Raw genomic sequence first — 12438 nt, forward strand, 5'->3', positions numbered from 1 at the left:
AAGGCTAAAAAAAAAAGGCAGTTTTTCAATCCTCAAAAATGTCTCTAGGAACATTGTTTAGGAACCCAGGTGAAGTTCCATCCCCCTTGTGCATCTCTGCGTGTGAAAGCTTGTCCTTGAGGGAAACTGTGCGTCTTCACACTGTTTTGTGGACTAAGTGACATGCTAAATGCCAAGTCTGTCCTGCTACGAGACATACGAGGTGTGGAGAAAAGTTGACTGTTGCCCCCTGGTGGACTGGAGGAATCACAGCCTGGTGTGTTGTAGTATGGACCAGGGCTTACGTCCTGGGGATGAAATGGAGTCGAGGCAGCTCGTGGTGGTGTGAAGTGTTGAGCGGTGGTCATCGCTGGTGGAGAGCTGACCAGTGAACCTGTAGTTGTGATGGTGTACAGAGCTGAGGGGTCAAGGGTTGAATAATCTGAACGCAAGCTCTGGGAGGTGCTGTAGCCACTGGAGGTGTCCAGACTGCAGTTGCTGGATGAGTCTACGATGCTGCTGTAATTGCAGCGTGTCTCTGCATTAGGGCTGAAGCCGACTGCATTGTCCACATTTGTCGTACTGTAAGGATCTTCTGTAGGGAGTGGACAGCTGAAAGAAGGGGTGTTGAAACTGCGTTCTGGGTCAACAGTGTTCTCGTCTTGCAGGCCTAGAGTTTCTAGTATCCATGAGTCTAGAGGTGGGGTGGCCGCCAACTCTTCAGCGGAGCAAAATTCCAAAGAGAGATTGCGGCAGGTTCGCTTTCCCTCACCGCTGTGAAGCGACTGGCTCAGGTTCCGGAAATCATCATAAGTTCTCTTTTGATGTCTTGGACCATCTGGAACCTTGCAGTTAGAAAGGAGTTTCTGTGATTTGAAGAAGGGTGAAAGTAGAAAAAAGAATGTAAGAGTTGATTAAAAATGTATTTTGAGGAAACATCTGACATCAGTGACAGTAAAGGGCCGTTTACGTCAAGAACGATAACTATGTTAGTGTCCACACGAACACACGATAATGGATTCTGAATGGCTGTCAGTGTTTTTATTGTTTATCAACTGGAAAAAAATATTGTAAAAGTGATTCCAACAATATTGGTCTTCTGTGTCATTATCATTATAGTAGTGGTGTGGACTTCCATATACTCATAGAATTAGAAGCAGATTATTAAAACTTCATAATTGTAGTTATTGTTTTAGTTATCATACTTGGTGTGAAATGGCCCTTAAAAGATGGCCATTTAAAAGTATATATCTATCCATCTATCCATCTTTGCTTGTCCTCTGTGTATATATTTATAGTTTTATAGATGATCCTTCTCTGTTTGAGTTGGAATAAAAGTATTTCATTATAGAGAAAAAATGACACACATCACCTTTTTAATAGTATAAAGATCTGTGATTAGTTGTGAGATTTCTTACCTTTGTTTTTTCCTCTAAAGACTTAACATATGATGAGTTTAAAAACTCTTTGAGCTTGTTGTTCTCTTCTTGCAGTCTGGCCAGCTCTTCTTCTCTTTGCATTAGGGTGTCTTGGAGCTTTATGAGGGCAAAAATGTTACCACAATCATTAACAATATGTTGACAACTTTGGTTAAGTATTTAGTATATTATAATTTAGTACTATTTTTCAATTTATTTAAATACCTGTTTGTTTCGTTGAATTTGAGGTGACAGTTGGTCAGGCCAGGTGGGCCGATGTCCCAATCCATGCTCAGACACAGGCAGTGAATCTAAAACAAACAGTACATTTGAAACACAGGTCATTATCCTGATTAGCAATGGTCTAGCAATGTGAAATAACGGAGGAGAAAAAACATCAATGAAATAAATAGGCTACTTAAAAACAAAAGAAAGAGCCCAAAAGAACTAACACTTTGGAGGTGGCCAGATACTCCACAGTCCATTGCTACTCTAACAAAACATGAAGAAAAAAAAATCCCAGATGGAAAAATTCCAGTTTGTCAAGGCGGGAAGCCTCTCGCGCCGCTGGTCCCGGCATATTGCAGGACTTACCCCGCCGCGGCGGCTCGTGCTGGCGGGCAGCGTTGTCCAGGGGACCGGCGTCCCATAGGGAGACGAGCGTTGCTGTGGAAACGTCAACATTACCGTCAGCAGACGTAGAGGCGGAGTAGTCGTAGCGCTGCTCTCTTGCAAAACTCAGATCTTGGCAGGACAGCATGGTGCTCTACTAAATCCATCATAACAGGGCGGAGTTATTAAACATTTTTATTATTTTGAATAAATAATGAATTGAATATTTAAGCATGTCAAGACCAGGTTTAAAATGGACACAAACACCGAAAAAGTCTATCAGACTAGGCATTACGAGACATAAATCATTTCATTACCTACGTCTTGCAAGCAACTTTTCTTCCAGGGGTTGAAAACTTAATAAAAACCATTTAAAAAATAAATTAAATTTCAATTATATTCAACTCATCGCGTTATTTGATGACTTTCATGGCTGTGTTGACATTTTAAGGGACTTTTTGTCAATTTCGCAGTCTGCTGAAGTTTGTCTTGCACAACCGATTTGTCTTTTGGCGCCCCAAGCACCTAAACGTCAGCTATCTAAACTTTTTAAACAACATTTGTGTTATTACTTGCGATGTGAAATGAATCATAAGTGATAAACAGTGACAGTATTTTTGTTTTGTCAATGCACCGAAAAATACTGAGCAACGTGCACTACTGTTGCTATGGTTACTCAGTCTAACTTGACTTCTAGTGCGCTTTGACTAACTAGTAATCTAAATTTTGTGATTACTAAACTGTTGTTTGAAAACGCTGTTGAAACACATATAGGTTAGGCTATTTGTGTTTATACTGTATAAAAGTCAATCTGCAAAATAGTGCCAAAGTTACAACCTGCAGTGAAAAGTTCTTTGCATTTTTAATATATTTTTAATTAATAGGCCTATCTGATTAATCCAGTTTAATGTATTTTTTTTAAATCATTGAACATAATAGAAATGACAAATTATTATGTCACAATAAATTAATAGGAAAAGGAAGACAAAAAATATTGACAAAAACATGTGCAACTGCAAAAAAGAATTCCAAAAACTCCTAAAACTAACAAGAGCAAGACTCTCCGCCTTCTGAGTTATTATTCAATGGTTTATTAAAATTGAAATCCATTCCATGTTTATGCCCCCTGCAATACCCACGTGTTGCACTGACTCCAGCAGCCAGCTCTCCTTGTATTGAATCATTAATAGCGTTGGAATTGCTGTTGTGCGATAATTATGCATGTCAAATAACTGTCAATGTATCAGACGCATGTAAACATCAAGATATATGCACATGGCACTCGGAGACCCAATAAAAAACCAACTCACAGGTGCGCGTAAAGCCAGCCCACCAATTATTTTACATTAACAGGTGAATAAATAATCAGAAGCACTTACCAGTTATTGGGGCAGGATGGCACGGGTAGGTGCGAGCTCTCCAAAGACCTAGAGAAGCAAGTGCGCAAAACTTCATTCAAATTGCTTTGACACTCTCTCCAGAGCGCAGCAGCAACCTGATTCGGTGTGAAGCTGTCAAACTGATGACGTGACGCGTTCAACTGTTGGATCGCAGATACGCAATGAGCGAGCGCTCGAGCAGAAGGCGATGCGTGATTGTACTAATGCACCACGCGCAAGGTTTTATTGCTTTGGGATGGAGAGGTAGATGGTTCCTTTGCGCATCTGGGTGCTGCGCGCTGTTCAATGGGTTAATGTATAATTGCTCAACTGATAGTTTAGAAGCATGATGAATCAATTTAACCAAACGAGCTAAAGGACATGTTCATGACCCCCTCTCACAGAGTTAAATGAAAGGTGCATACCACAGGGTGACACATTAACATACGTTTGAGCATTTCTGTCAGTCTTTGTTTTGTTTTGTTTTTTCCAAAGAACTGAAAGATTATAATTGTAATGCTCACGTGGGTTTTGTACTTTGCACTTGATTTGGATCACCAAATTAAGCTATGGCTAGAAAAATATATTTGCTGATTATACTGAATATATATATAGTTGAGGTGCTATATAGCACCACTGCCATACAAAGAACCCGTTCAGCCCCTGTATAGTTCTTTAAAATTTACATTAAAATACAGTGTATTTCCTGAACACAAATTGGTTCTCAACCTTTTTGCACCCAAGGGCCCCTTAAAAGGAAATATTCCAGGGCCCCCACACACAAGACCTTTTGACCTAGGAAAGCATAAAAGTGATTCAAAACAGCTTTTGTCATTGCAGCAAATTCCCATATATGTGACCCTGGACAACAAAACCAGTCTTAAAGGAACACTCCACTATTTTTGAAAATACATTTTCCAACTCCCCTAGAGTTAAACAGTTGAGTTTTACCGTTTCGAATCCATTCAGCCGATCTCCGGGTCTGGCGGTAGCACTTTTAGCTGTAGCTTACTAGAAAATCGCAACTTTTCATTTTCCGTCGGTCTTAGTACACGATGTAACTACAGAAGAGTCAAGTTTTAAATAGGAAAAATATAGAAACTCTTTGGTCATTTTTGAGTGAGATGCTAACGGTCTAATCAGATTCAATGATCTATGAATCTATATATTAATTGCTTTATGAGCAATTAATGAATTTATAGTTCCAAACAAATCAATACAAGGATGCATTCATTTAATCAAAAGTGACAGTAAAGAAATTTAGAATGTTAAGGATTTCTATTTTAAATAAATTATGTTCTTTTGAACTTTTCATTCATCAAAAAATTCTGAAAATGAAATGTATCAAGGTTTCCACAAAAATATTAAGCATCACAACTGTTTTCAACATCGATAATAATAAGAAATGTTTATTGAGCAGCAAATCAGCATATTAGAATGATTTCTGAAGGACCATGTGACACTGAAGACTGGAGTTAAGATGCTGAGAATTCAGCTTTGCATCACAGGAATAAATTACATTTCAAACTATTTTAAAACAGAAAGCAGTTATTTTTTAATTGTAATAATATTTTACAATATTACTGTATTTTTTATCAAATAAATGCAGCCTTGGTGAGCATAAGAGACTTTCAAAACCATTAAAAATCTTATGAAAAAATCAATGGTAGTGTACAGTAAGTGCAGTGAACCTGCATTTTGATCACCCTTTGAATGCTGCTTCAGGACGTGGACTGTTAGGTTGTCAAACATCCTATGAAGTAACATTCATGTACACACTATGACTTGGAAAGAGCACTCGTCAATGCATATATAAAATTATAATACAAACCACAGAATATATTATTTAAAGTGTGTGGTAGAATATGCGGGAGATGGGAGTCTATTGAAGAAAGTCCACTCTTGAAGAGTGTGAAATGAGTGTGTGTGTTGGTGCACCCCTCTATGTGCTAACTAAACTCAGAGGTGGCAGCTTGGGTAATTAAGAGCGGAGCTGTTGTCAGGTGCCTCATTATGACATGAATGGCAGTTTGTCACTCTCCTCCTACCTCTATTAAACAGCCTCTGTCCTTTGCTGTCAGCTGCTCTGACTGTTTATCAATTTTTTAAAAATTAAAAAAAAAAATTTTTTTGGCATGAATTATGTCTGATGAGCTTAACTATGCTGCTGAAGCATCATAATGAATAAGAAAACACATTCAGCTTTTGTTAGACTCTGAATCATGCTAATGAATCTTTGAAAAAACATAAATGCATAAAAGCATATAAAGTATTCAACTACAATAAAATGATCACTATAAACAGCATTTTGTTCTTATAAGAATAATCTAGTCATTTTTTTCTCAGACACTCAGAAAAGCATATGTGCGTGTGTGTGTGTGTGTGTGTGTGTGTGTGTGTGCCTGTTTTTCTATTCTGGTGGGGACTTAAACCTGAAGACACAGACTCGTCGGGACTCGTGTCACGGTGGGGACCTAAATTGAGGTCCCCACGGGTAAACAAGCTAATAAATCACACAGAATTAAGTTTTGTGAAAATCTAAAAATGCAGAAAGTTTCCTGTGAGGGGTAGGTTGAGGGTTAGGGTTGGTGAAGGGCAATAGAAAATACGGTCTGTACAGTATAAAAACCATTACGCCTATGGAGAGTCCCCACAAGGATAGCTGACCAGACATATGTGTGTGTGTGTGTGTGTGTGTGTGTGTGTGTTATTTTACTGTTATGTACTTAGTTACTGTTATGTAAATGAAAGAAGTTTTTTTTAATTAGTTACAAAAAAATAATATGCTTATGAAATCTTTGAAAAACATAAATGCATATGAAGCATCCAACTATAAGAACATTATCACTATATATATATTTTTTTTTTAAACATTTTTGAGCATTTGACTCACAACTCATAAACTAGCATTTGACTTATTCTTATTCACCTTTTTCCAATTCAGAAGTAAGCTGTTTTCTGTGAATGTGCAAGACTTCTGGTTCATTAGCCGCTGTAGGGAAATAATAGAAGAATAACAAAGTGCAGTAAAACTGTTTGCACTACAAACCACGGTGTTTATAATTAAGATAATACATTAAAATAATATGGTAAGACACACCAGTTTGCAATATCAAGCAGCAAAATGAGCTGTGTTGTACACCTAAAAATAGCTGGAAGCGGATGAGACCAGAAGGCTTGTGCATTAAATTTACAAATGGCCGCCCCTGCTCTTATGGGAAAAATAAAGTGGATAGGAATTCCATTGTTTTACTTTCCCCAGATTTATGTACTAAAGAAGTGGATGCATAATGTACGGTTTTAAGTTACATTTTATATGACGAAAAGTATATATTTTAGGTACTGTAACTGGTCACCTTTCCCTCTAAATTTTAAATTTGAATCACCTTTTTGCCTTCATTTGTTTACAAATGTCCCATGTAATCTCTCAATTAATGTTTTAATAAAAACATGCATATAAAATAGTTTTTATGGGTATGACAGCTTCTAACTCGCTTGCACTTTTGAGTGCAATGATGGACGTTTGTATTGATTTTATGATGGATTGTATGAATGTTTGTTGCATTTCCCGTTTGCATGTCGCTTTGGATAAAAGTGTCTGCTAAATGAATGTTAATGTATAAGAGGAGCAAACAGTGTGTGTGGGTGTGTATGACCCCTGCTGACACACTGCAGACAGTGGGAGTGAAGAGGAGGGTCAGGCGGCTTAGGAAATCAAAAAACTTTAGCACGGTACACAAAAAAACAATTTTGGCTCAGTCAGACACATTAAAGACCCTTACGTTTATACAGAACAGATATGCATTGAAATTCACTTCACTACTAAACTCTCAAATATAAGAATTCAGGCCCTTTCTATTTACAGATACACCATCTGACCCCCCACCCTCATACACACCCTTCTCTCCCTCCCTCCCTCCCTCCCTCTTTCAGCAGTTGGAGAATTAATTGCCTTCTCTCAGGGTCGGTGATGACGGTACAGGTGGAGATACCTGGGCTTCTAACCCCTCTGCCCCCGGCCCAGCTGTCTCTGGGTCCCGGCCCTTTTGTCCCGGCCAACAAACTGGACTCATGGGGGCTTGCAACCTGTTAGATATGTTAAGTGGACGCTAAACTAGTTAGGCTAAATGCTTGTGTGTGAGCGTTTTTTGTGACCCATATACATGAAGGCTAAGTCTTGAAACTCTTCAAAATATTAAAAGCTATTAACAATGTGCAAGGAAAGAAAACCATAAGTTAATAGCATGGTATAAAACTACCTATAAATACAGTATTCTAGACAGTAAAATATCATACAAAAGGAAATGTTTAATGAGATCTTTCTCTTTTTTGGCTCAGATGTTTTTCCTAAAACTTGTCTTGGATGAATTCCATAAAAAAATAATGAGATCTATTACTTTCCTAATCTGAGCACATTCTGTCACTTTTTTCAATGTTTCTGAAAGAAGTCACATATGTTCACCAAGGCCGCATTTATTTGATCAAAAATACAGTAAAAATTGTTCAAAATACGGTTACAATTCAAAATAACTATTTTCTATGTTAATATATTGTAAAATGTAATTTATTCCTGTGATACCAAGCTGAATTTTAGGCAGCCATTACTCCAGGCTTCAGTGTCATCCTTCACAAATCATTCTAATATGCTGATTTGTTGCTCAAGAAACATTTTTTTTTTATCATTATCAATGTTGAAAATAGTTGTGCCGCTTCATAATTTTTGTGGAAACCATGATCATTTTTTCAGGATCCTTTGATGAATGAAAAGTTTAAAAGAACAGCATTTCTTTAAAATAAAAAAATAAAAAACTTTTGTAACATTATAAATATTTTTGATTGTCATGTTTGATCAATTTAATGCATCCTTGCTGAATAAAATTATTAATTTCCAAAAACAAAAAAAATCTTACTAAGCATAAACCTTAACAGTAGTGAATATTTTAGCTTAATTTTAGTTTATTTTAGAATGATTCATTTTTATTCAAAATATCTTTAAGTTGGTCTTTTATTGTACTTAGCTCTTTTTTTCTGGCTGTTCGTTCTTTGGGATTTTGGGACTAGTCATTATGTAATGTTTTTAGTCTATTTTCTAATTTGTTTTTTCTTGTGTTTGTATGATATTATTGAGATGACATCTAGATGAGACACATTTGCGATTACTAAGGTTTTTGTCCACAGAAGAAAAAACTAAGAAACAGGAAACAGTTTAAAAGTCTCTATTTGCTCTCCATTTAATATCAGTGCTGTCTAATAATTATGATGTTTAAGAGGCCTCATTTGTGATTTTTCTTTCCAGTGTGATGGAGTTGAGGAAATCAATTCGTTTAAAGTACAGTTGTGATATAAAACTTGCTGTACAGTAAGTAAGAGCAGTGCCTTCTTTCCTCTAAGCTAAGGGTCCTCGGACCTGTGGAACACTGATGGGCCAATTAACTGAGAATCACACATCAATGTAAAGTCAAAACAAAGTCAACAGAGCCCTTGACTTCTTCACAGGGGTCCTCCATCCCCTCCCCGCTTCACCCTATCTCATTATTACCTGCCCCCTCCCTCAGAGAAAACTGCCCCCCTTCCATCGAGATTACGCTCCATACGCGTGTCAAAGCAGACTCGGTGCGCTGTTAGCGTGCTGCGATGCTAAGCCTCTTTTACCTGAACAATGGTCTCCAGCCGAGCACACGCTGCCAATTAAGCCCAGGGCTCTCACTCCGCCCGCCGCGGCTGCCCATGTTCCGGCCCGATCTCGAACGCCCCTTCCCTCACTACAGGCACATGTACGGCAGCCTAAGCAGGGGTCCTTTTGTGTGACGTGAGCAAAGCCATATTGGTTTCAGCAGGATATACATGCCGTGTAGATAAAATTACCGCTCATGTCTGTGCCGCAGCGTCCCTTTGCCCCGCTAACATCCGTTTAATGGTACAGCCTCTTTTCCCATTGCCAGGCCTGACTTCATCTGTGGTGCTTCCACACTTTCATTTTGAAGTACTTCTAGTTTTTAGAAGTTGGTGCCAGTTTAGTTGTTTTAACCCAAAACATGGTTTATAAAAGCTCCCATGTGATGTAAAAGTCAGTTTAGAGAGTTATCGTCTGTAGTCAAAAAGTTGCAAAAGTACTTGTGTGCAGTGTTGCTTGTGTGCTGGAGAAACAGAATTTGCATAATCACATATTTCTTTTTAAATTAACAAGTAAAGTAATATTTCACTTTTTGTATGTAAACCACAATACCTGAGTTACTGTATGTCTATTTTTCTCTTTATTCACTGCATTTACTGGTTCTTAGTAAATGAAATGTTGCATCAGAGCTAACAAAGCTCACCCAAAAAATGAAAATATGCTGAAAATGTCCTCACTCTCAGGCCATCCGAGATGTACAGTAGATGAGTTTGCTTGGTCATAGGAACGGTTTTGGAAAAAATTAGCATTACATCACTTGCTCACCAATGGATCATCTGCAGTGAATGGGTGCCGTCAGAATGAGAGTCCAAATAGCTGATAAAAATTATCCATAAGTGATCCACATAACACCAGTCCAGGAATTAACATATTTTTAGAGTAAATAGCTGCATGTTAATAAACAAATGCATCAAGACCTTTTCAACTTCAAACTGTTACGTCCGACTAAAATATGAGTCCTTTATTCATAATATTGCTTTCTCTAGTGAAAGTCATCTCGTCTAAAATCAGAAGAGATCAAGCACTGTTTACAAGCAAAACCTGTCCAAAGCAGTTCTAAACAAATATTCTGGTGGATTTTGATGTGAGAGTACAACAGGGAAAGGACTTTTTCACTAGAGTGTTATTATGCCGCTATTATGTTGTTATTATGGCATATGTAATGTAAAAACATGTTTAAATGCATTTTTACGTTACACATGCCACTTCAGTAATGTAGATGTCATTTCTGAGGGTATGTTAGACTGAAGCCTCTTGCGCAACCTTGTGTGACACACCGTAACTGCCTTTTGGCATCAGAAATGAAATGATTCATAAATTGGAATCTGAAATTTCAGTCTATCCGAGTAATGCATATCAGCAGACAAACTTGTTTTGCTGGTGCTGAGTAATATATTGACTTGAACAATGCATTTATTAATAAAGGTTAAACACATTATACAGACAATGAGGCTGAAGCCTTCCAATTAAACACATTTAGCCTTAAAGAGTCAAATTACTAATCTCAAACAAGATATACACCACTACCGTTCAAAAGATTGAGGCCAGTCTCTCTCTCTCTCTCTCTTTTTTTAAGGAAATTAATACTTTTATAAAGCAAGAATGCATTCAATTGATTAAAAGTGACATTAAAGATATTTATAATGTTACAAAAGATTGTTTCAAATAAATGCTGTTTTTTTTACTTTCTATTAATCAAAGAAACCTGAAAAAAATATGGTTTCGACAATAAATATTAAGCAGCACAGTTTTCAACATTGATAATAATAAGAAATGTGTCTTGAGCAATAAATCATCATATTATGATTTCTGAAGGATCATGTGACACTGAAGACTGGAGTAATGGCTGCTGAAAATTAAGCTTTGCATCACAGGAATAAATTATATTTCAAAATATATTTAAATAGAAAACAGTTATTTTAAATCGTAATAATATTTCACAATATAACCTTTTTTCCTGCATTTTGATCAAATAAATGCAGCCTTGGTAAACATAAAAGGCTTCTTTCTTTCTAAAAACATTTAAAAAATCGTACAGATCCCAAACTTTTGAATAATAATGTACAGGACACGTTGCACCTTTTTAGACCCAGTGTAAAATCAAAATGCAAAAAAATGAGCATTTCTAACCCACTTTCATTAACTCACTTCACCTTTCTTGCATAACTCAATCAGTCTTGGCTTCCGGCAGGTATAGATGTGTGTAGGCCGGGTGTTTAAGTGTGGAATGTGAGCATTACCGAAACACAACCCACCCCTGTGCACTGCCTTGGATTATGTGCTTGTGTTTCATTTCTTCTCTTTATTCTAATGAAACTATTAGATGATCAGTGAAAAGACAGATTACGGTGGAATGCCTAATACCTTCCCCCAGTCTGGCACCTACAACATAAACTTCACAGAGAACACACCTGATCTCAGGTGACACCCAGCGCCCGACAACACCTCCTCTCGCCCACTCGGTTCCCCTTGAGCACAATGGGCCTGCCGCCTAACCATGACCTAATCCTCTCCTCGGCTTCTGATTGGCTGCCGGGCAGATCATATGATGTAGATAAGAGAGAAGGTTGCAGATTGAAATTTTTGCAAGACAAAGTGTTCTCCAGGAGCAGCGAAGCGTGAGGAATAGAAAAGTTCCTTGATAGGCAGCAGAGCACGACTGGAGTGATGTCTTTGTCTTTAATCTACTACTGAGGGTGTGTGTGTGTGTGTGTGTGCATTTTTGTGACATAAATTTGTATAATGACAAGGGTATGACATAGGTATTACAAGGAGTAGCCAAAAATATGTGGATGTAGGTCAGCCAAAGATATAATGCTAAATGAAATGAAGGAGCATAATGTTCTGACACCAGAGGAACTCTGTCTGGCATGAAAAATGAGCGATATCATTCATTCAGTTCAGCTGCAAACACACTGCAGTTTAGGTGTTGAAGGCCTCATTTGTACTGGCTTGACAAAAGATCTGTTGTGTTATGAAGGTACCAGGCTGATGTGTGCTATTGGGAAGAGAGTATCCAATACATTTGTCAAAAGTTTGTTAGTGGCTTTAGAGTTTTACATTTAGTATCAAACAAACTAGATAACAATGAACAGAATTGTATATTGTGCTTTGTTGCCTAAAGTTACAAAATCTGCTATACACATTTTTTCCTTTTTTATGATGCGAGTCAACTGTTCACGGCATTATTTAAACGATGTTTTTCATGCCAGTCTATTATCGTAAAAGCATATATAAAAAGTGGACAGTTCTTATCAAAAATAAGCTGCAGTAGAGTGCAGCAGGAATGACGTATTTTTGCAGGCCAAAACCCAGAAATGAGTTCACATTTTAGCACTTCTGGTTCAATCTTCCTGAAGTCTTTTTTTTTTTTTTT

The 12438-nt window shown here is 37.5% G+C and overlaps 1 protein-coding gene across 1 annotated transcript; it reads right to left on the reverse strand.

The window, feature by feature from the left end:
- Nucleotides 1–2157, reverse strand: LOC107721147 (geminin coiled-coil domain-containing protein 1-like). The gene is made up of 4 exons (XM_016529015.1): nucleotides 1992–2157; nucleotides 1623–1708; nucleotides 1398–1514; nucleotides 1–845 (listed from the first exon to the last, which is right to left on the reverse strand). Exons 1-4 carry the CDS (start codon nucleotides 2155–2157, stop codon nucleotides 45–47), a joined length of 1170 nt encoding a protein of 389 aa, XP_016384501.1. The 3' UTR covers nucleotides 1–44.
- Between the last annotated feature and the right edge of the window lie 10281 nt (nucleotides 2158–12438).

This window comes from Sinocyclocheilus rhinocerous, unplaced genomic scaffold (assembly GCF_001515625.1).
Source record: "Sinocyclocheilus rhinocerous isolate Xijiao unplaced genomic scaffold, SAMN03320098_v1.1 scaffold183, whole genome shotgun sequence".
NCBI classification, from domain to species: Eukaryota; Metazoa; Chordata; class Actinopteri; order Cypriniformes; family Cyprinidae; genus Sinocyclocheilus; species Sinocyclocheilus rhinocerous.

Bases quoted from the DNA above. Each gene is read 5' to 3' on its own strand.
- LOC107721147 (XM_016529015.1), bottom strand. From the start codon at position 2,157: ATGCTGTCCTGCCAAGATCTGAGTTTTGCAAGAGAGCAGCGCTACGAC. The intron at 1,515-1,622 runs GTATTTAAATAA...GCCCTCATAAAG, and splicing joins AAATTCAACGAAACAAACAG to CTCCAAGACACCCTAATGCA. The intron at 846-1,397 runs GTAAGAAATCTC...TTCAAATCACAG, and splicing joins CTTTAGAGGAAAAAACAAAG to AAACTCCTTTCTAACTGCAA.